At 42.5% G+C, this 23,581-nt stretch overlaps 1 protein-coding gene across 2 annotated transcripts in view; it reads right to left on the reverse strand.

Moving 5' to 3' along the window:
* PRKAG2 (protein kinase AMP-activated non-catalytic subunit gamma 2) overlaps positions 1-23,581 on the reverse strand; it is a 216,322-nt gene that overhangs the window by 146,550 nt on the left and 46,191 nt on the right. The window contains exons 1-2 of one of the 2 annotated variants that reach the window (XM_062568790.1): positions 15,106-15,192; positions 999-1,070 (exon numbers count right to left, since the gene is read on the reverse strand). In XM_062568790.1, the coding sequence (XP_062424774.1) occupies positions 999-1,070; positions 15,106-15,144 (111 nt within the window). In that variant the 5' untranslated portion in view covers positions 15,145-15,192. Of the gene's footprint in view, positions 1-998; positions 1,071-15,105; positions 15,193-23,581 lie in introns of those variants that run through there. The other variant, XM_062568789.1, reaches the window with a different exon arrangement.

The following is a 23,581-nucleotide window of genomic DNA, read 5'->3' on the forward strand; positions in this document are numbered from 1 at the left end:
GAAGGTATTTATTGCTTCACCTGCCTTGAACTACAACTGCTGACACTGTGACAAATGGCCTGTAGCAGGTTTAATCTTAACAGATGTCCATACCCTTGTAAGTATTGTCACAAGTCAAACTGATCTGCTGTGTAGCTACAGATCAGCTTTCTGAGTAGTCACTCCCTAAGCCTGTAGCTTGGTTGGTAGGAGGCTTACATTTGGCAGACCAACTTGTATTTCAAAGCTCCGTGAAAATTATGAGCCCAGGACTTGAACATGAAAGATCCCAGCTACAGTTCTTGTTGCTCTGAAAATGTGTGGGCGCTGTCTAATAATTTCTAAGGTTATCCGTTGAATATGCTTACCTCATTATTTCAAAGCATGGCAACTCTGTGAATGTATTGGTTTAATTTAATAGCAGCCTGTTAGAAAAACAAAGCATAGCAATGCCTCCAGCAGGATAACCTTGAGTTAATCCCACATCGTGGAGGGACACTTTCCCACCTTATTTACCGCTCTGGCTTCAGCAAATGAACACGGTTTGTTTTGCCAGAGGCAAGGATGGATAGATCAAGGACAACGAACAGTTAAGCAAACCCCGGCCAGTCAGAGTGCAGCCTGTAGAAGGCAATTCAAGGAAAACCGGCCAGCAGCCACAGACTCCTATTTCGGCACTGTGTTACTGCAGCAACACCACAGATCTTGGTAGCTTACTATATTCTTAAGAATACAGTTATGCAATGTCACTTCATTGAATTACAACAGTGTTACACAGAACATCTGCAGTATTTAAAGCAATACCGCCACAGACATCGCCATCCTTTAAAGGATTCCCTGCATAAGCACAGTCATGGTAAGGTCTTCTGCACAAGTCACTGCCTTTGCCCAGGTGTGCCTCTCCCAAGAGGCTATGGGTAAAGCAGGTCAGATTAAAACTCCAGGCTTTTTTAATAATTGTGTGCATCAAGCAGGGACTCAGCCACTACAGTGAGGAAAAAGCTTTGGAAATATCTTACCTTGCGAGAAGCATTTTTGTCTGTGCTCTCCACATCACCATCCAAGAATGGCATGGCAAACGAGCTGAGATCCTGTCAGGAGACAGAGGAAAAAGTGATGCCTTGTATTAATGTCTTCTTCCTTCCACCAGATAACCCCATGATTCAAGTCCACTGTTTTATTTCTGAAATGCTCACTGGTTTATCCATATCCATTTACTAGTGAGTAACAATTTGGGCTCTGATGATTCCCCTTGCCTGTGAAATCAATGTAATAAGTGATTAGGGAGCCCCTAGCAGTGCTTGCACTGCATCACCTTGCAAAAGGCATCTGGACAGCCAGAGTTGAAAGTCCTGTGGTAGAACTCTCAAAGAGAGGTATCAAAATCCCATAGAAAAAATTCAGAAGAAGTTACCATGTAAATAGAGCCACTTGCTCAGCAAATGGCATATCTTGCCTTTAGTGGAGACTATAATTTCATTTTAAAGAGTATTTATGGCAATAAACAAAACCTGAATGAGAACATGTCAATGTTGTGAAAATACGTAACATACACAGCAAAGAGGAAAAAGACAGAGCAGGCAGAGAGGAAATAACCAACCCATTTTCACAGCTCAGAGAGGCTCACACAATTCTATGAGACCAAAGAAAATCAGGCCGTAAGACAAGGACACATGCTCGTCTTTAGCAAAAACAAACTGCAATTATATTCCACCTCCTGCTGTCTGCTCTGTTTATGCTATTTTGTGTTCCAACCCTGGGACTTTTAGAGAGGCATAATGATATTTTCTTTGCAAGTGTCAAGTTAAGCAGCAGTTCGATCAAGAAAGCAGATACTGAGTGATGACCAATATGACCGATAGCACCTGATGTTCGGTGCCAAAGATCTGCAAGGGAAAAACTGAGGCTTGAATACCAAACCTTGTCCTTAACACAGAATCTCTCTGATGCAAGGCATCACCCTTTAAATGCAATGATTCAGTCCTTTGCTAACACCACACCTGCATCTCATTTAAAATTGCTTAAAACATAAATAAATAGCAATTTCACATAAGCTTAATTTGAGATTAAATAGAGTTTAATTAAAAATTACCACTGGCTGAGAAGGCTGCATGGCTTGCTTGCCAAAGGCCTTCAGAATTCAGAACAGCCACAAGTCTAATCACATCACATTGTGTAATCATACTAAATCCAAACTGTGCTTAAAAATGTGTACAACCCAGGCAAAATCCTTACAAGTGTTTGAAAATATTCTGGTTACATAATGAACAACAAAAATAAGGAACAAAATATTGAATTACTGGAACTGAAGCACATGGGAGTAATTCATGCCAAGTTAAAAGAAAAGCAAAGCAGCAGCTCCCTTTGGCCACACTGGTCCCAAGTCGTTAGGCCACAAACCCAAGTATTCATCACAAATTATTATGCCTCAAGCTCCATCTACGAAAGTTCAATGGGAACTATCTACAAAGGACCAAACTACCGAGCACCAGCGGAACTACGTAACACCACCCTCATCAGCACCTTCCGACATATGTTTCATATTGCAATCATTTGCAAATGCAAATGTAAACAAGTATCTCAAAACCAAAAGCAGAGTCATTCTGTTTGGCTTAAAGTTTCACCATTATCAGATTTGACCGAGGCTGAACCAGACACCACAGGGTCTTAAATAAAAGCTTCTGTAATAATTGGCTTGTTCTTGCAATTGATGAAGACCAAAAATGACTTAAATACTCCATATAAAGCTATCTGGCTATAAACAGCATTTATAAACACTGTTAATAACTGAATTACTATATTATTACATACAGATTACTACAAGACTTAAATGATGAATCTCTGTGAAGAATTTTAGGAACCTAATGGAAAGTTACACAAAAACACATCCCCTCCTGTTTACTTTAATTTAGCCAAAGGATTTACCATCATTTTCCTTTACCCATCTTTGATAGTAAAGAATATGAACTCTTATGTGTGCTATGTGCTTTTCCAGGGGAAAAAATTAAAGAAATAACTCTTCTGAGCTGCACATATTAACGTTCCTATAATACTACTTTTTGTAATTCACATGCTGTTCAGGAAGGCTGGAGGCTAAACTGAAAAAACTGAGTTTAAGCAGGTACTTATATCTAGCGGTCAGGCTTGAGCAAGCGATTCAGGAAATCTGGAACATCTGGGAAAGGAACCATAACTTCTCTTTTGAGCAGAAATTTTCAAAAACAGGAAGGGGTAGATATAACTCTTTTCCTAGGACCTAAATTTCAGTTGCTACTTACAATCCCAAGCTTAAAAATATACAAATATTGTATCCTAATGATTAAAAGTATCATGAAACCTACCCAATAATTCTCTTCTACTTTGGACCTCTCAAATATCATGGAGGTATACTTATTTTGTCTATCATCATCAAATGCAGAACAGTAGGCCTCTAGTTATAAACAGAAATAACTGGGCTATATCAGAACCTCTTTGCATGAGACCTTTCTTAATATTGTGCTGGAGAACATTTTAAACAGGCAGATAATTATAGTTTCAGTTCTGCGAAAAAGTCCCAAGCTGAGGCTCCTGCCTAACATTTTTTCCACCTTTCATTCCTTCATAGCATTATACATGCAAAGATAACCATTTACAGAAGGAAAAAATGCGTATTTCAAGGGTCAGGCTGCACGCACTGCTCTCTCGATTCTAACCAGTTTGTTAAGCAAGAAAATGTCAGATACTTATTTCCTCTTTACGCATAGCTCTGCAGAATACAAAATAGATACTTGTTTCTTCTTCCCGTTCCTCTTCATCCAGAAGCATGCATGACTAGATGCTGAGCACATGCTTAATGTATCTCTTTTTTCCTATAAAAAATAGGATCTCTTAAAAAAAGAAATGATAAGAACTGTTCCAAAAGTGTTGCAAGTCATCGGCAGTACATCTTGACTGGCCGGTGCTGCAGCCCTAGCTCCTGCCACATATCTGGCTGCTCTGATCTTATGCCAGCTGATAAACATCGAAGGTTTGTTCTGCCATTAACTTAGGGAGAAGCCATTCTTGGACTGAGCTTTCTCACTCCTGGGCCTAGCATGGGTATTATCCACTAACACCTTCCACTTCTGCTTTACTGTCCTTGGAATAAGTGCCCTAGAAAATCACGTGTTTCTGGAGAGACATTTTAAAAACTTCTGCCAAAGGTGCACAGTAACGTGTTGGCACAAGGAGCCTGCAAAGCCCTAACGGAAGAATAAACGCCATGCCTCCCTGTATCCGTCGGATTTAGCATTACACCCTCTGACAGAAAACTTTTGTAGAGACCACAGACTACGGTAGTCCCGATAACTAAGAAAGGCTGGCAGAGATTTCAGCTCCAACTGGTACTGATTTGGAATTAAGACTATGCAAAAGTTTATTTTTCAAGGTTTTGTTAGCCTTTTTTGTTACATTCCTGTTCCTCTTCCCTCACTCCAAGAGGAAATCCTCCAAACAGCGGAAAACATAACGGCAATTAGCCTGCTGGAAAATATTCTAAGAGGCAGGTCGAGTAGAAGAGAAACCACCACACCTGCAACGTGGTACTTCCGAAGCAGACCTACTGTGTGAAAGATACTTGTCAACTGAACTGAAGCATGTTGGAGAAAACTTTTTTGCTGAGGGTGGGGAGGGAGCTCTGCCACAGAAGTGAAATTTAGACTCTCAATTCTGAAAAATGCCTTTTGCGATATTTCAAATTTAATGTTTTTTCTTCTTCAGAGAGTTTCTGATGTCTCGTTTGGTTATGGTTGAAAGCAGAAGGGAATCTCCAAGATCGGAGACAAAAAACAAGTCTGTTTTTTTTTTTTTTTTTTTTTTTTTTTTTTTTTTTAAGCTCAACTCTAATGCCAAATCAGATTTGTGATGCAATGCTCAAATTTTCCCTCACATTTTTATGACGATGGCAATCTCAGTCAGTCTTTCACGTCACTCCAACGGCCAGGTATCACTTCTGTCATCCTCAATTCAAAAAAAAAAGGACCTCTTGTATAGTTTATACTTTACAGCCATAAGGCCACTTCACATTTATTTTGCACTCAACTGACTTTTACTTACAAGAAGTTGTCACAGTAGCTTATGCTATATTCACTGAGGAAGACAGCTGCCAGGATATCAAAGCCATACCTGCATTTTCCAGAGGACTGGCAGAGCTGTGGCAGAGCAGAGCTATAGCCCTGTGCTCCTGCTATCAACCAGTTTCCAACCGGCGAGGGCAACCTCCCACAACAGCTACTAAACAGCTGATTTTCCATGACATTTGCTGTTGCTACCACAAGAGACAAGAGTCACTCACAGAATTTTATGCATGGCCCCAACAGCAACACAGACACAGTAGAGAGATACAAAAAAGCAACTAAACATATATATATATATATTCTTTTTTCTTTTTTTTCTTTTTTTTGGTTAGGCTTGACTGTTGCTTTAATTTTTCCAGGGGATAAATCAGAATAACTCTGTCTGCCAGTGCACTTACTCACCTTCTCTTCCTCTTCTTTCCTCTGGGGGACAACCATACACTTGGAAGGTTACTGATTCTTCACACTACTCCTGAAAATAGCCTCAGAATATTTTGTCTCCAAAGATGAGACCAATTCCAAGGTGATTCTTCCGTGGGTTACCCACATACTTAAAGGAGAGGTCCTTGCTCCCACAAAAATTAATATGTAGTGCTCTCACTCTTTCTTGACTCCTCCCTTATTCCTTTCAGGGCTCTGATACCAAAATGCTTACAATTACTTAAAAGAAAGAAAAATATATTTTTGCTCTTTGATTTCTTGGAAAACAAAGTTGCACAAACATCCCTTTCATAGAACTGTTTTGGAGAGTAGGAAGGAAAACTGTATTTTAGGATACAGACAGTAACTGCACCAGCTAGCATAGCATAGCAAATGGCAACAGGAACAAGATCGGCTTGGCCAAGCCATTTTTCACCTTTTCCAGCTGGTTTCACGGCTTCTTTCCTTGCCGGTGAGGGTTCCTGCCAGAAAGGCCTGCCCAGACACGCTGGTCTGGCTGCTGCTGCAGTTGGGGACCTTAGTGTCAAAAGAGGGTTTCCAGCAATTCTGTTGCAGAAGCTGCAAGCTTAAATAACAGGCCACTGAAGCCTTGAATCCAGTAAACAAAATATTAAGAACTAAAGGGATCTCTTTTCATTATTGTTTTGTTCCAAGGCTGCTTTGGCAACCAGGCTGATAAAGTTTTCCTGTAACTGCTGAAGCCAAGGAGCCAGCAAGGCACTCTAGGGCCTGGTGAGATTGACAGGTCAAAGACCTATTTCTAAAGGTGTGCAGGGTTGGGGAAAGACCTTTTCTGGGCCTCAAGGATCCCATCCTCCTGACTTGCAGAATTAACTACTTTGAGGCCAGAGCAACGGCAAGGCAGAGAAGGGCCTTCCTCTTATACTTGATGTGCTGGATTAGACCTTCCAAGAAACCTTAAGAAAAAGCCAATACTGATCTGCAAATGCAAGAACTCATATTCAACTACTTTTTCTTTGCATACAGCCATGGTACTTAGAAAGGATGGAGACCTTAAAATAAACTTACAGCTATGCAAAAAGGCCTAAAGCTCTACAGTTGAAGCCACAGGATCCCCACATGTAGACTTGTGTCTGACATTGTAGAGGTTTGATGTTTTTTTGGTGGACATCTATACTATTTCCATTCAAGAGAATACAATACATATATGTGACTTCTAAGAGCATAAGTAACTCACATTCTTTTAACTGCCCTATGCTAAAGGTTGTATAGATACAAATATTTGACATTTTTTAAAGATGAAATCTGACCAAAATATTTTTCACATTATCTTTTAAAGCATAGACAATTAAATACTATTCAGATTTTCAGAAGCAAACATACTACTTCTCAAAGAATAGCCAGTCTCTGAGGATGAGTATTGTTGCTGTGTGGTGAGTATTTCCAGTTGTTATAGCCAGACATTTCACTAATTTCATCTGAGTGCTTCCTTGCTCAGCTGACTATATGCTGTTGGTGAAGAAACGGCCTCAAGTGTTGTTACCTTGCAGCAGCAACTCCCACCTCACCAAAGCAGGTGAACTGGAAAACATTTTCCACTCATTTAAGCACAAATAATTTGAATGAGTACGTCCCTTCCAGATATACCACTAGCATCATGCATTTCAGGGATGGGTATTAAAAGACTTCCATGAGCAGCTCCCCACTGTCATCCATCACAACTGTTCCTTCAAATGCAGGACACAGCCATGCAAGAGTACATCCCTGGTTGTGTGAAGACTTACATCTATGCTGGTCGGTCCATGACTCAAGGCTGGTGGCCTTTGCTATAAGCAGTTTCGAACAGTCTTAATGTAAGTAGCATCATGCAGTCCTGACTGCTGATGGTGTCACCAGAGAGACATTGTTTTCCTATTTCCTTGTCTTCTTTATAAATGCTAAGATTGCAACAAATTTAAGGATGTGAAATGCCTGCCAGACATTACAGTCTCTCTTAGTACAACATAACTAAAGCAGGAGGTAACACTTTACCAAGACAGCTCCTTTAATCAGACAAGAAAAATAAGATACTGACAGATTAAGCTAAGAGTGCTGACAAAAGCCCTGATCTTGCTGCAGACTGCATTCCTCAGCATCAGACCCCAAAGGGCTCTTGGGGGCTGTCCTTCTGCTGTCATTACTGAACTGTGACTACTTCAAATATCCTTCCAAGCTAAGAGTCAGGCTTTCTGTTTAACATTAGTTGTGAACTGTTTCTTTAAGCTTAACCTAAGCACCAGCAGATTTTGTCAGATCAACCTTGGATTTGTATCTATCGCAGGCGCCTATGTAAAACTCTGAATAGCAATTACGCTACCTACGCTAATAGCCCATGAGCAGAATCTGAAACAAAGTCTGATATCTAAGGAAGAGAGGGAATATCTTGGTAGCTTTGACTGAATTTTCATTTTTGAGAACAATATGTAGAAGCCCTGTGGGATTTATATCAAATCCTTCAACTATTGCACAAAGAAAGATTCATACCTGACTTATACAGAAATTGTTATCCTTTTATTTTCCTTGTTTTCATATACTAAGCCTAATATAGCATAAGACTTGCTACATTGTTTTATTCCTTTAGGGGAAGGTTGCTCATTGCTTGGCTTCTCTCCCTCCCCCATACCATCTAGACTGCAGCATGTGTTTTGGAGAGAGATGTAAGTCGTACTGCGAGACTTTAGGATGCTGGTGACTAAGTCTCAGTATGACTCAATGGGAGTGGGCAGGAACAGATGCACAAAGCTGGTTAGATTTGGGCAAGCCAGCTTTGTACTTCACAACGCTCTTTCAATTTGATTTCTATTACTTTTAAGGCTATTCAGTTAAAAAAAAGATCAAGTTGGCATGGAGGGCTTGAGATCATAGAAATGAGACATAGAGGCTCGTCCACTGCAGGAGGATGCCCAGAGGCAGCTCTGTCACCTGGGTGACCATGCAGGAACAGTTGTGCACACTTCAATGTCAAGGTGGCTACAGCATCAGACTTGAAATAACAGAAGTAAAGCACCTAAAGCAAATGATCTGTCTGGAAGAAACGTAGAGATACAATTTGAAAAGTTAGGAAATTATGGCTGGCTGAAATCCAACCTAGATCTTGGTCTGTGAAAATCATCATCCATCTGGGGACAATGTCTTGTATCAAAAACTTGGCAGTCTCAGCTCAGATCCTGTTGCACGGGAGTCTGCATGGGAAAACCATCCTACATGCCACAAACGGACAAAGAACTAAATAGCTGCTTAGGCCATCTCTCCCCCTTTCTCCCAGGTTGCATGGCTTAGGTTGCTACCACTTTGCATCAAAGAGCTGCTGAGAATTTCTTAAGCGAAGGGGAAGAGAAAGAGTCATAAAACTATTCATTCCTTGATAATTTCCTTAAAAAAAAAAAAAAAAAAAAAAAAAAAGACTCCAAACTATTTTTCCTGAGTTACGTTGATCATGGGATGCTGCCAGCCCCCAGTATAGCCTTCGTCATTTCTAAACCTCCTGACTGATTCTGACAGGTATTAAGCTCCAGCAGTCTACACCAAAAATCTATCTTTCCTTATGAAAGCTTATGAGGTTCATCAACAAAATCTGCCTTGAGATTGTGGATTTGCTCTTTGTTTTTCTCTTAACTTCAGAGTTACATCACTAGAACACATTCCTACACTCTTCATGGAAAAACTGTTTTTTTCTTCCAAGACTGTTGATTTCCTGCCAGGAAGCACCACTATGTGGGTTCAGTGATACAGCCTTTGAAAAGGAGGTGGGCATAGCCTGGAGAGAGCCCTCAGATCTGGTGTGGGATACAATCAGTTCTCCTTGGAATCCCATGAGATCTGTAATATTCAGAGAGCTCAGGGCTATATGGAAATATTGTGATGAAGAATACTGCTCTATCCCTAAAGCCAATCAGTAAATCACAGAGCATCGCTAGGGCATCTCTAGCAAAGCATGAGTAAGATCCCCATGCACACGACAGCCTTGGTTTGTCAGCTTCTTCACACTAAGAACCACACAGTGCTGTGACTGACAGCATGTGTATTACAACGGCAGATGGACAACCAAGCTAAAGCGTAAATAACAAAATGTCATTAAAAAAAAAGAGAGAGAGAGAGAGAGAACAGCAGAACAGGCAAGCCAGAGAAGAAAACAACAAAATTCTCAGTATTCTCTCCAATACTGTAATCCATGCACAATGTCTCCGAGGCTGCCTCTCACACACATCCAACTTATGGGAGAACTCAGTTGCCTTTTTCATGCTTGCATGATTTGCAAGGATGAAGCTGCCTACAAACTGGGGAGTAACGATGAATGCTCCGTGGACTCTGTTGGCTACAAACTCATTATTAAGCCTGTTCTGAAGTGCTCAACCTAAGGCACCTTTCTCTGGTGAAAGATTTCATCCAAGAAACAGGTAAAGTTAAGAGAGCCAAGGCAAAAGCAGAAGATAACATACCTCAGACCTGGAAAACATGGTCAGTCAGAATGATGAGAGCATTGAGAAACAACCAAAAGACACACTACTATAGGTAGCACACATGTATTCAATGCCAAAATAATTCCTTTCCAGTACTTACATTTGTTTTACATAAATGAGATAAAGTATCTCTCAGTGTTTGCAGAGAAAGGCAAGAAAGGCACATGTTTTCTATAAAACATAACTTTGGCCACAGTGAAATAGCAGAACCATAGGAAACAAATGATGACTTTGCCATAACATAATGAAAATACTTGAGATGCTACAGCATGGGGGCAATCTGAAGGGGATTCAAAGGAAGGATCATCATGAGTCTTTCTAAATCATCTCTACACAGCTACCAAAAAGTCACTATATTTTGCATTTTGATATTTTCCCTCAGCTCTGTAGGGGACCACAGAGGGGATTTCAGAAAATCATTTAGAAAAAATCACTTCTTCAGGGAACAGCAAAACAGAACAAAATCAGAATTAAAAACCTTTAACTGCTGGCTTTAATTGCGAAAGACTTGTAGGGTTCTGCCTTGCATATGCATGACTAAAAACTGTGAAATTCACACCAGAAACTCTCTGCCGTAACGACGTGAACTGGAGCTATTCTTGCGGAGCACTGCATTTCAGAAGACCGCTGCTTGTTCCCTCCTCTTTACGTTCTTCTCGGTTAATAACCACGAATAACCTTAGCAACTAGAAGGAAGCTCATAGCTGGAAAGCTAGAGAAGTGAGGAACCTGCTCTGATCAAGTAGTCCCTCAACTGAAAAAAAAAAAAGAAAAGAAAAGAAAACATTTAGAAGCAAAGGAAAAATGAGGTAAGGAAAAGAAGAACAGGACGGCGCTGCGCTCGGCGTGCTGAAGAGCCGGATGGGAGTTCAAAGGAGACGGCACACGAAGCACATGGTGAGGACGATTCGCCACTACATGCCTTTCTGCTATGTCACTCCGCAGCTACAGAAAACAATTTCATGCCCACAAAGTTTACAGATGCTTTGCTATTGCTTTGCTTAGAGTTTTAACACCACACACAAAATATACTGCCTCTTTTTAGTTCATACGCTAAACTAGGTAATTTTTTTTCTTCTCCCTAAAGAAAAGATCCTTACCACTATAAATTCCTCCCTAAATGGATGTTTCCATTTAAATGTAGATTTTGCTGAAGCTGACAATGTAAAAAAACCCTCAAGGACAGAGGAAAGATCAAATTCTCAGGGATAATCTAGAAAAAAAAATGGTCCCAGGCATGCTACAGGGCTCTGCCTTCAGTTCAGCTTCTACGTCCTTGGGCTCCCACCCTAGGCTTTGAGTTGAGAGATGCTGAGAGCTGCAGAGAAGAAAATCGGTACCTTTATTATTCTTTCCAGTTAGTGCTGCCATGCAAAACTAATAAGTTACATCTTTTGTCCTGTGGGAATCCAAAGTGCTTTAGGAACTGCAAAGCCAGTGCAGAATAAGTTGACAGTTGGACTTCGGAGGTGGGACTTTGGCTGCCTGTGCTGGCTTTCCGCTCGACCTCTGGGAAGGCATCGAGGACAGGATATCTGCCACCTAATTTTAGCCATCTGAAATGCTCGGCATGCATCCCACACTTTTTGCCCAGGCTCCTGCGACAGGCGGCGGAGAGAAGGAGGCGCCTCCTCGGGGCAGCTCGCTCCGGTTTCCTCCGTTCGGGGACGCCAGGGAGAGGCCAGACTGTCTGCTTGAGCGTCGGACGATCCAAGAGGGGACGAACGAAGCCTGCCCTCTGCTCCTCCCCCTCCGCTGCCTGTAAAACGGGACTAAAAATCACTTCTTTCCCCTGTCTCTCCCATCTAGACAGCAAGCTGCTCAGAGACGGGACGGTCTCTTGCGGGCACGTCCACGCAGCAACCGGGAGCGGGCTCCAAACTCACCCGTTTCAAGGCGAAGGTGGCCCCGTACCCAGGTGGGACGACGACCATCGCGGCGACAAAGACGGGTGGAATACTTACCCGGCAGGAAAGTCTTGCGAGCAGCGAGATGAGCGCAACGCCGGGATCCCTCACGCCCACTTGAGGTAGAAAATACATTTTCGCCGTGGGTCCAGCTTGGAAATAAGTCTCGCGTGGAAAGGGAAGGACGGAAATAACACACGCTAACTTCTTCCCGAGTACTGTACACGCAACACCAAAGTCTTAAAGCAGATATTTCTCCAAATGAACTGCAGGCTTCCTTCAAGGGCTATAGGGCTCCCATATTGGTATATGCTGGGGGGTTTCTTTCCCCTAGAAATTTTGCTTAGTTTAGTTGAAGAAGAAAGAATTACAAACAGCTACATTTACTTCTGCCTCCTTTAACACCAGGGTAATTTCAACCATCTCACTATGCGCCGTTTTAAGCTTCAGTGATTACAGCGGACCTATGTGAACATGCCATCAAGAAAAGACAAGCAAACAAATTTATATTCAGGTAAATCCAATTTAAAACTGAGGCTGGACACCTTCATACACACATTGCTAAAAATCGCTTGTGCCCGGTGCACTGGTTCAGAAATCCGGCAGGTACATGTCAGCGGAAACGGGCAAATCTGTATTTGATTTGGCCGGCAGTTTGTACATTAAAACGTGTTGAAAGGACTTTTATCTTGCTCGGAGCACGTGGGAAACATTTCCAAGGGAGCAGGGCACTTTAGCCACGGTGACAGATGGAGAGAGCCCGCGCCCGACACACGAGAGGCCATTTCCTAACGGGGGGCTGCTCCGAGCCCCGGGCCGGGCGACCCCAACCCTTGGCAGGGCGCCCGAAACGCGCCTTGCGCCGGGCTCGGACACCCGCAGCGCCAAGGAGCCTCGCCGGGAGCCTCACGGAAGAGAAACGGCCACCCAAGCAGAAAGCAAACCTAAGCGAGGGAAGCAAACCTAAGCGAGAGAAGCAAACCTAAGCGAGAGAAGCAAACCAGTATTTCTCAAGGCAAATTAAGCCCACGAGCAGGAAGCCTTGAGTCAGAGGAGTATTTTTTATTCTTCTTTGCCTTTCTATTTTTGTTTTCACAGAAAAACACTGATTTTTGCTCACTATCAAAAATTAAGCTTGTGCAAGTAATATGTCCCTTTAAAATATATTGGCTACTTTTTCTCATCAAAAACAATAATTTCCATCAATATCTATCTAAAAGCTCTACAGCTTTTAGTCTGCATTTAAATCCAATGTTATTCATGTTTGTTTTGAGCTCCAATAGGATGGAAACAGGACTTAAAACCGCACATAGCCAGATATTACAAGTATTTAAATACTTGCTAGAAAAGTATCTCTTACATTAGAAGAAGAGAGTAAGTTTATCAAACTGCGTATCACTTCTGTAAACAAAATATTAGTATCTACAGTGAGAAACACGAGCAGATTGTCACTGGTGACTATTTCCTCCAAGAATACACAGCTGCTAGATCTCATCTTCCCACAGGGGAATCTTTACTTCTACGCAAATATAGAACAAGCTCTCATATAGGAAAATATACATGGTAAACCCATATAATCATATATTGGGTATATACATACATGTTAGCAAGCTCTCACAGTTTTCCCACTAATTTTCTTGACTTTAAACTAGTAAATATTTCTTGATCAGCTAGTCACTGGACTGATCTGGCTAGTCAAATATGCTAAAATGACAGCAGGATCTTCTCTTCCTGCTGGAAAACCAGTTTGCTGCCGTAAGCAAACTCAGGTTCAAAGTGATTTCCATCAGCTCCACAGTTTACCTTTAAAGCTTTACACCAATATTGCTCTTTATTTGCCTAATTTCTTCTTAATGACTGACTGTAAGGCATACTAGTACATATTGCTACAATTCCAAATAAATACTAAAAAAAACCCCACCATTTTTCAAAATAAACATTTTTTTTTATTCCACTGTCAGTAAACCCTGGAGAAAACCGAAGTGCAACCGAATCCCTTTTTTCTGGGTTTCCTACTGCCTCCCTTTTGATCAAGTTGGCATTTTGAAAAGCAAAGCTTTGGCCCAATGTCAGCACGACTCGTTTCATCCTCTTTCCAGTCATTTCCTCTTCTTGCAGATGCTCTTGGCCTCCAAACTCCCAGTTTCAGCAACTGCCCTAAGTCAGTTCAACCTCTGTTTTACAGCCCCTCTCAGATTTGGACTGTTTGCCCCAGACAGGGGGTTTAGCTATCGGACTGTGTTCCCCAAGGGCAGATAACCTCAATCTCCCCCAACCTGCCCTGCAGCAGAAATTGTGGCCTCTGGCAAAAGCAGTGACCAAGAAGCAAAGCAAACAGGAGCTGGCAAAACACCTTTTATCCTGCATCAGCCTAGATTCCAGTTACGGTTCGCCAACCTCCTCCCACCACCCCACTAATGGGGCACCTTTCAAGCTGCTGCTTCGGGTTCAACCCTAGGAAATGGTCAGCATCATCCCCATTGGGCATTCGTTATCTCAGAGGCCCATTAATTGCAGTGCAAACTGGTGTATGCTCAGCATTCAGCCTGGTAGCAGAAAAATAAGAGAGAAGCACATGAAGCCTGCAATATGCATCTTTATCCAGACAAATTGTCATCAAATATCAAAATAAGAAAGACAAATAACAAAACAAGGCTTCCACCCAATGAGCTGACCAACAAAAGGGGATTTTTGGTTTGCAAAGACTAGCCACAGCAATTAGTTGCACAGCAGTTCAGCCTTCTCTTAGATGATCAGTATGAGAAAACAGGCATTGCAGGATGCAGAGACCAGATGGTTTTAGGCTGAAATTAAATAAACACCCCAAAAAGATAATCTCTCTCTCCAAAACACCAAGGAAAAGTTATGCAAGGAAAAAAAAAACACAGCTACATTCTTTAACTAGATAAAAGAACGTTTTGTTCAGCCTTGGAATATCTATTGTAATTAAATGCTCTAAAAACAGGACAACAAGCCTGTGCCAGCCATGCATACAAAAGAGACAAAACAAGATGAAAAAACAAAATACCCAAGAACCATGCATTTCTTACAGAGCCTGAAAAATGCCCGCTTCTCAGCAGAGTCCTGCAGTGCACTCAGGCTTCTCTACCTTAATGAATGCAAAACCTACTCCCTTTACGAGCCTCTTGAAAAAATAAAAACAAATAATAAAAAAAAAAACAAACTGAAGAAACCCAGAGCTGATCGAGATACACGCTGACTTACAGCTCTGAAAAATCCTGCAGTCTGGCCGGAGACGTCCATTGAAGAATTGCACGAGAAGCTTTTTCCCTACAGGCTGGCGGATTTTCACATTTCAGGCTCCGCTCCCGCAGCCGAGGCTGCAACAGATGGGGCCCCGGGGCCGGGCGCGCGCCTCGCTCGCGGCACGGCGCGGCGACGGCAGGCAGCGCTAGGTAACTCCGGAGAGCGCAGGCGACAGTCTTCCCTCTCGCCGCGGGCTGCATGCCAAAAACGCTTCAGACACCGAGCGATTCGATTACAGGAATGCAGCAAGCCGGCACGTCGACTCCAAGGGGGGCTAGCGACACGCCGGCGCATCGCGCAAGCAGGTAACGAAACACCCCCGCTGCTGAACAGGGAAGTTTGGGAGTTCAAACCACCACAGACATGTTTAATGCCATCGGAGGAAAAGGGATCCTATTTTCAAGCAGAAGTTTCAAATACCTGGGGCTGCATCTGCATCATCATCTAATACTCCAGGGAAGGCAGTGCAGAGCAGATGCATTTCAAAAAGCGTTAGCTGCTGCACTGTAACACCGCCGTGCCCAACTTCACCGTGCTGTCCATGCTGTACCTGCACAAAAGTCATGTTATTTCTCTGCACTGAAGTTTTCCCGTCTGCAACGTGAACACAACAAGACTTAATCGACTTTGGAATTTACTATAAAGATCTCATTGGGAGAATGTGTTGGCTAAATGCAAAGGATAATGTTAGCATTAAAAAAAAAAAAAAAAAAAAAGATAATAGCACAGATTAACCAGATTTTGAAAATCCAAGAAGGTCTATTACCATGAGCAAGAACATATGCTAGCGCAGCAACGTAAACTCTCCAAATAGTTGCTGAAGGATAGAGGGGATTTTTTGAGTTTTCTTCTTCAGTAGGAATTCTTTGAAAAATCCCTCTTTATAATAACATTCAGCTTTGATTATGCTGCCAAACAACCTTATAAAGCGTCTTTTACTGGAAAAGAAATAAACCAGAGGGCCGTACCTTTTGGCCAAGACACTATCAGAGCCTGCCGCAGATGGGGTCAGGGCTGTAGTACAAGCTGATGTTAAGGCAAAAGACAAAGATCAAACTTGCAGCTTCCACTATTTCAACAAAAAGCATCAAAATACTTGGGTAACGAACTCACACCTATTTGGAGAAACAGGTAGTCAAATATTGAGCCACGAAGAATTGCCAACCCTTTCTTGCCGTTCCCAAATAACGCCTCTGATGACGTACTGAAGCTTTCTTTAATAGCTACCAGTTTCTAAATCAAACGGTGCGACCCGGCTCGGCGTCTGCATCGCCCACTCGCAGCTCAGCACAGCTCATCGCGGGAGCCCGCACCCCAGTTCGCGACTGGATCCAACCAACGCCGCCCTTAATTCCGTCTGAAGCAAACGCCAAGCTCCTCCGAGGCCGATTCCCTCTCGGCCAGCGACAGGCACAGAGGTCCCGCTGCCGCCCCGCGCTGTCCTCAGCTCCCCTCGGAGGGCTGAGTGCACTTCCTCCCGCTAAAACAACTCCTTTCCGAGCAGGAGAGCAGGAAACGGCACACACTATCCACTCACAAATGGCAGGAATTACTCGCACCGTTTTAAGACCAGCTCAGTACCAGCCTTTTTTAACACGAATGGTAGAAAGGAACAAATATTCAGCCTTTTGAAGGTTTTTTTTTTCCTAGGCAAATAGATATTTTAAGCAGGAAGAACATACAAATACTTTGGGAAAAAAAACAAACTTCTTTTCATCAATCTGTTCCAGCAGTACCAGAGAAACTGGTTAACCATCCGGGGCAAGTGAAACTCATTTGTGTCTCTCCCACCTGAGCTACAGGAGAAAGGAAGACACCTGTGGCTGGCCTACAAAGGGCAAAAAGGAAGATTTGTTTTCTTTTTGGAATAAAAGAGGTTCTCCTAAAAAACAGATTGCAAAAAAAGGTTCAGCTCAAATGCTTCCATGATAGGTAACTTAAAAGGATGATTATTTTGATTACAGATAAGATAAAACAAAATGGGTATTAACAGCCAGGAAGATGTCTCATATCCCTAAATCATCCCTTTTCAAATCACTCATGGGACTCAGCCTCACGTAACCAATTAAAAGAAACACGCAGACCTATTCAGGGTTTTTTCTTTAATCTTCAACACCGATTTGAGTCTCAAAGTCAGATCTGGCACAAATTCTACCTTGAAAACATGCCTTTTCCTCCCCCACCTTTGGATAAAGAATATGAAGTAAGAGAAACAGATTGCACAACTACATCTCAGATAAGCTGCATAGTTAATGGTTTAAATACCATTTCATAAATATTCACTAAAAGAGTTTTTGGATTCTGTCCAGTTTCTGACATCATGAAAACCAGTTAATCATTTGCCATTTTATTTCACTCTTCTGGGATGAAAAATAGGTAGATTTTCTATTATTATTATTTCTCACTATTATTTAATGTCTATTCACATTTACAGAGCGTGTGTCATGCCGGAGAACCCCAAGCTACTCTTGAATTCACAGACCTGGGTTGTGAAAAATTGCAATTATGTAAATATTTATGTACTCTGTATTAATTAATTAACACCTGTCTTATAGCTGAAATATTCCCTGATCAAATACTTCAGATGTGGCTGGTTAGGTAGCTAGGTAAGATCTGAGGGAAAAGAAATCTGATCTCTGAACAAATAATTTGTTTTACACAGTGGCTTCAGGTGCCCATGCTCCAGTTTGAGACACTGATGCTTCGTAGCAGCCTCCAGGCCACAGAGCAGCAGTGAGTTAGTGTGCGACGTACTGCACAAGCACGTGCAACATGAGAAATCGTCCAGATAACCCCATTAAATCATGGTTACAACTTCAATCACAAGTTCTAAGAGCCTGCAAGAATACGGATCCACAATTCCAGACATTTCCTGACATATTAAGGACAATTTATAAGCCTTCAGAAAACCCTTTATACAATCAACTTTCCACACAACATTAATTTCTAGCAGTCAGAAGCATTCAAATATATTTTTTAGATCTTTAAAACTTTCTTCACATTCTTAACTCTTTGTGCTTAAAGCCCATCAGTCATTGCTTGTATTATAAATATGTCTTCTAAAAAATGTTCATTTTAGAGCACTTCTAGAACATTAACATATTTGGAATGATTATATGATTTTCACATTTTATAGGGCAGTAACTCTGTGGAGGAAAATCACGAAAAACCACTTGCACCTTCTACAGTGAATCAATCAAACACTTACAGATGGTCCAAAAATCAAAATACAGAGAAAGCAAATTCATAACTAGCACATTCTTACCAATATAAACCTAAGAAACTAACTGAGGCAGAGCCAGCGTTCTACCAGCTAGATCTTGTTTTTCCATTTGAAAGCCAGAAAAATTACAGGATTCAGGTGCACAGAGGCTGCTATGTGCTGACCCCTTAGCAAATTGTGGGATCAAGACTCCTGACCCAGATCCTCAATTACATTCAGTGACTTCCTATAGGGCTCACTCATTTTCTTCCAACACACCTACTCTATTTCTTCTTCTTTTTAGTCTAAGTACAAGCCCATAGTCCCATACCTTTCAAACCAGCAGCATAGCCACCTTGCATAGTTACCCAGAGGAGACTCAAAATGTCTTACTTGCTATTGGTTTGTGTTACTTATACCGTATAATTTTCACCTAGATTTAGTGGTTTTGTAAGTACAACATAAATTAAATGAGTAGATAGGGCCTTCCTCCATTATATTTACTCGTACTTGCTAAGCAAGCAGACCCTTGAAATCAGCGGAGCTGCTGCCTGCAATGCCAGATACTGCTCAGAAATGTGGCAGCAGTTACCAAGGTAATCTGTGAGGCACTGCGAGGCAGCAGCCTGCTTGGCGTGGCAGGGCATTCGTTCCTGCCTATGAGGATTTAAGAAAGTTTCCTTCCATTTTTTCAAAGACCACAGACCATGCCACGGCTGCCCTAGAGCCCATGCCTGCAAACAGCTCCTGAGCACAGGGAGTAGCAACCAAAAGCAACACACAGTTCTGAAGCCAGGAAGCCAAAATGCTTGGGAGAAGCTTGAGTAAGAGAAGCAGCTCCTTGAAAGTCAGGAAATGCCACAGCAAGGCTTGGAAAACTCACACTGCCCAAGAGGAAGATGGGGTGGGGAGAGATGCTGGAGAGAGAAGGAGAAAACTCCTGAGGAGCACCATGACACTGCTCTGAGCAGGATACTCAAATCAGCCTCTCAGGAATGGTTTTTGGAAGAGGGCAGCTGTGATCTGCAAGAGCTGGAATAAAGGAGTACAGGAAGAAAGCCTTAATCCCCAACACCCTGACAGAATGAGGTGAGGATGAACCCTAGAGTTCGTGCCCCAAAATCAAGCAAGACTAGATATTAGGGTGGCAGGGAGAGAACAAAATAGCAGGAGAGAAACAGAGAAAAATATCCCTTGCAAAACCAAATCCATGGTTCATCCCTTTACTCATCTCAAGCAGTCACAGTTTTTTCTTTGTAATTTTTCAGCATGATCTACCAAGCAGTGAACCGAATAGCTGGAATTCATGACTCACTGTTGACACGCCAGAAGCAGAGCATCCATGTGAGAAGCAGCAAAACCCAGTGAGTAAGTGCCCACCTCTCCCGAGGGAGAGAGCACCCTGCCAGCCTCCGCAGCGACGGCAGACTGCAGCGCAATACGGAGACGCCTCGACCAGCTCGGGTACCAGAAGCAGGAGAGCTGTATTCAGGTGGTACCTGCTCAAATTAATCTGCCTGGCTTGTCAGCAGGACTAAAGCAGCCACGTATATTCTGTGTTTACAAATATACCCAAATCCTAATGACAGTGAAATGATTAAGTGTTCATACAGTACTGGAGTACAAGCAACATGAGCTTCGCGCCCTGCTCCCACTGCCTTTCCCACCTGCCACTTGTCCCCATATTGTCCCACGTATTCAGCCATGGAGACAGGCAGATACAGCTTCTGTCCTGTCACAGTGGGAGGGACAGGGGATGAGGCTGGAGGCACTCCTGGAGAAGTGCCAGAGCAGAACTGCTCTATATCAGGGTCAGTGGAAGTCTTTGAGTGACATGGGAGAATTATGAGGGTTGGGCTGGGACACGACGTCCATAACTCAAAGAGTGAAGAACTGACACTGGGCTGTAACCCTGTACGATAGAAGTTAAGCCCCTCAGAAATATTCTGATCTCTGAGGAAGACTAAATCAGAGAGTAAAATCAATGCAGGACACTCAGTGAAAGGAGAAAAATAACCTCACGATTTCCACAGAGCCCCAGGACACCTCACTCACCCTTGCTGGAGAGGTTCAGCAGTGCTGCGATGCTTACTGGTGCCAATGATGTTTGGGGTTTTTTTGGAATCAGAGTTGTTCAGAACTCAATGGTAGCAACTGCTGAATCGGTACAACCTGAACTACATTGCATAGGCCTGCTTAGAGGGCCTAGCACTTTCCTTCTTTTAAAAAAAAACATTAAAAGTCCTGAAAGACACGGACCATCTCTTACCCTGCTTCTACTGTACACCTTAGGGGCTTACCTGAGAAACATCTTTATGTTCAGTCCTTGTCATAAACAGAAATAGTTCCACGAGGCAACAGGAGAAGGATGATACTGCTGTATATAGAAATGAGTGAACATTTTATGGCTTTAGCAGTAAGAGTTCCTACCATGGGCTTCAGTGTAAAATCCCTGTATTTTTGCATGCCTACCCAAGGCTCTTCATGGGGATTTATTAAAAATCATATTCCACAGTATCACTCTCCAGCCAGGGACACATGCCTTCATGAGTAGCACAGAACAGTGTGAAAGATGAGGCATGGAGCAGAGACCAAGTAGTGAGCTCTGCTCAATTTATTAACTAAACTCACTACTGGAATGGGAGCTACCAAGAACCAGTGCTTCCATGAGGATATAGCAATGTCAGCAGGGATGAAGAGATGCCTCAGCTCTACTGCTGCCTCCTTCATTGCTCAGCCCCCTTGGCGGCATCGCACTACCTCTCACGGCAACATGCCCCGCTGTCCTGCAGAGCTGTGGCAGCAGTAGGGCTGGAGGAGCCAGTGCCAAAAAAAAAAAAAAAAAAAAAAAAAAAAAATCAGGGAAGCAGGGAAGGGGGTGGAACATGGAGAAAAAGATGATGGCAATTAGCTCCACCTAAAAAAGTTTCAGAAGAGCTGTACTCAAACTGCCTAAAGCCCTTAAGGCTAGTCTACAGATTGTGGCTGAGAATCTAAAATGATGCAGCACATCTACAGCTCTCTGGAGAGCACCAATAATTTACCAGAAAGACAACATCCCACCACAATAATTTAGAGCGGAGCTCTTCAGGAACTAAGATGTTTCTGCAGGGTGCACAGCTTGCTTTATTTTGTTTGAGCCTCATGACTGTTATCACCCATCCTAGGGCTCGGTCATGCTGGACGCTGAATTATTTCATCTAAGTTGTCCCCATACATCCAGGGCACAGGTAAGTTATCCACGTATTTATACATTTGCACAGCTAGGAACTGCCTGTTCTTCGGATTGCAGGTTCTGTGTTTTCCAAAGCATGCTGTGCACATACCGACTATCCTGCATGCAACTTTTAAGTGTGTAATAAATAGTAACCATTAACTTTGAACTGAAATCAGAGGCCACCTAGAAAAGGATAAAGCAGCTGTCTAAATATAGAAATGAGCAGCTGTAACGTCATCAAGGGTTTAGAAGCTGAAGAACAAAGATCTCTACATGGAGGCAGTCCATTTTTTCAGCACTTCAGTGCAGCACTTCAGGTAGGTCAGTGTTGCAATAAAATAAATACTTTTAATTGTACACCATTATTAATAGAAACCCTATATGGAGCTACAAATTCACCACAAAGAATATGGTAAATGTATATGACATTTTAATGAAAATAAGGTAAACCGGTTTACCCACTTATTTTGATTTACAGAGACACACTAGGGTTGGGGGCTGAATATAGTGGGTATGAGCAATATGGACATTTGCAGACTGCCACGAAGGCTTTATGAATAATTATCTGCACAGTATATGCTACTTGTAGAGCAAAGAGAAGCCACATTTTTAAACTGTAACTACAGATGATGGCATGGACTTTCTGGAATATAGACGGGCAATTTACCTGTCCGAGAGTAAGCCTGCCTTATCGAAAAGGGGGGTACAGGAAGGACAGTCTGTATAAAAGCACTGCGGCTTTGTGACACGAAGCAAAGGAAGCTGTGCTAAGGAGCCTGCTTCAGAAACTGGCTCTCTGGCAGGAGGGGAAAGGCCCGCTGGCGGGTTCGCAGGCACTGCGCTGCGGGCACGGTCTCTGCCGGTCCTGCCCGTGCAGAGACGCCTTCCCCGTGAAGGTCAGTCTGCAGTCGGGATCGGGCTTAGCCTTCCCTGGCCCTTTTTTACCCAATGCTTTTGAATACGGCATTTTTGAAAACTACAAATGACGTCGTCTTTGGCGAAGGTTGTTTCCTCGGTCCCTGCAGCATCGGCGGGATGCCCAGCCCTCAGGGAAGGATGCTCCAGGAGGGCACAGTGGAGCCGTCCCAAGCGCAGGTACCTGAAGTCGAAGCTCAGGGCCTTCATCAGAGTCGCACTTGCTGCCCAAAAGGATGCAAGAGGCAAAGGCCTGCTCTGTGACCGTGGCATCTTCTAACACAGTGGAAGCCTCCTTGAAATGAGCTCTGAAATAGATGCCATTTCTGATAAAAATTCAGGGCTCATTTAATGGGCAGAAAGTGGCAAATAGCAATTCTAGATAGAGGGAGCACCTGGTGGTGGTGCAGCTATTTTAAGAAATGTTTGATTTCTACCACAGGGCCTTATTTGCAAAAAATAGAACAAACACAAAACACAAATAAGAGCACAGAGCGAGCATAGGTTTTCCTTCCTATTTTTACCATTTCAGTAATAATTAAAAATAATCTACCCACAGCTGAAAAGTGTGCTCTCAAAGTCTCTGACCACAGGCTTTCTAAATACATCCTAGAAACAAAATTTGCTTAAAGAAAAATGAATGCAAGTTAATTTTAAAGAACCCAATGAATAAACAACCAACATCAATAAGAAAAAAAGTACAAATGACCCTTGCAGAAGAAATGTTTGTTCTCATTTCTTTAGTGCTTTATGTTTTGCAAAGGTGAAGTGTCATTGCACAGAAAGCAATCATTCAAGCTTATCAATAAAGTTTGTTTGTTTTTTTTTCAAATAAAAGAATGTAAACTACCACTGGATCTATCTTACTCAAACCCTGATCCTAATCAATAGGACTAATTATGTTTGTGCAAATATGTACACATATCTAAAAATACCCAAAGCTATATACAGATACATAAAAAAGCTAATGTCACACTTGAATATTTCTAGGCTTTCCCATCTTCCATGGTCTGTACTCCTTAATACATCTACGTTGTAAGGGATGAAAAATGGCTTTGTGATGAAGGCTGGCAGGATATCCCTGTGCTATTCCTAGCCAC

The sequence above is a fragment of the Rhea pennata genome, chromosome 2 (genome assembly GCF_028389875.1).
Source record: "Rhea pennata isolate bPtePen1 chromosome 2, bPtePen1.pri, whole genome shotgun sequence".
In the NCBI taxonomy this organism is placed as follows: Eukaryota; Metazoa; Chordata; class Aves; order Rheiformes; family Rheidae; genus Rhea; species Rhea pennata.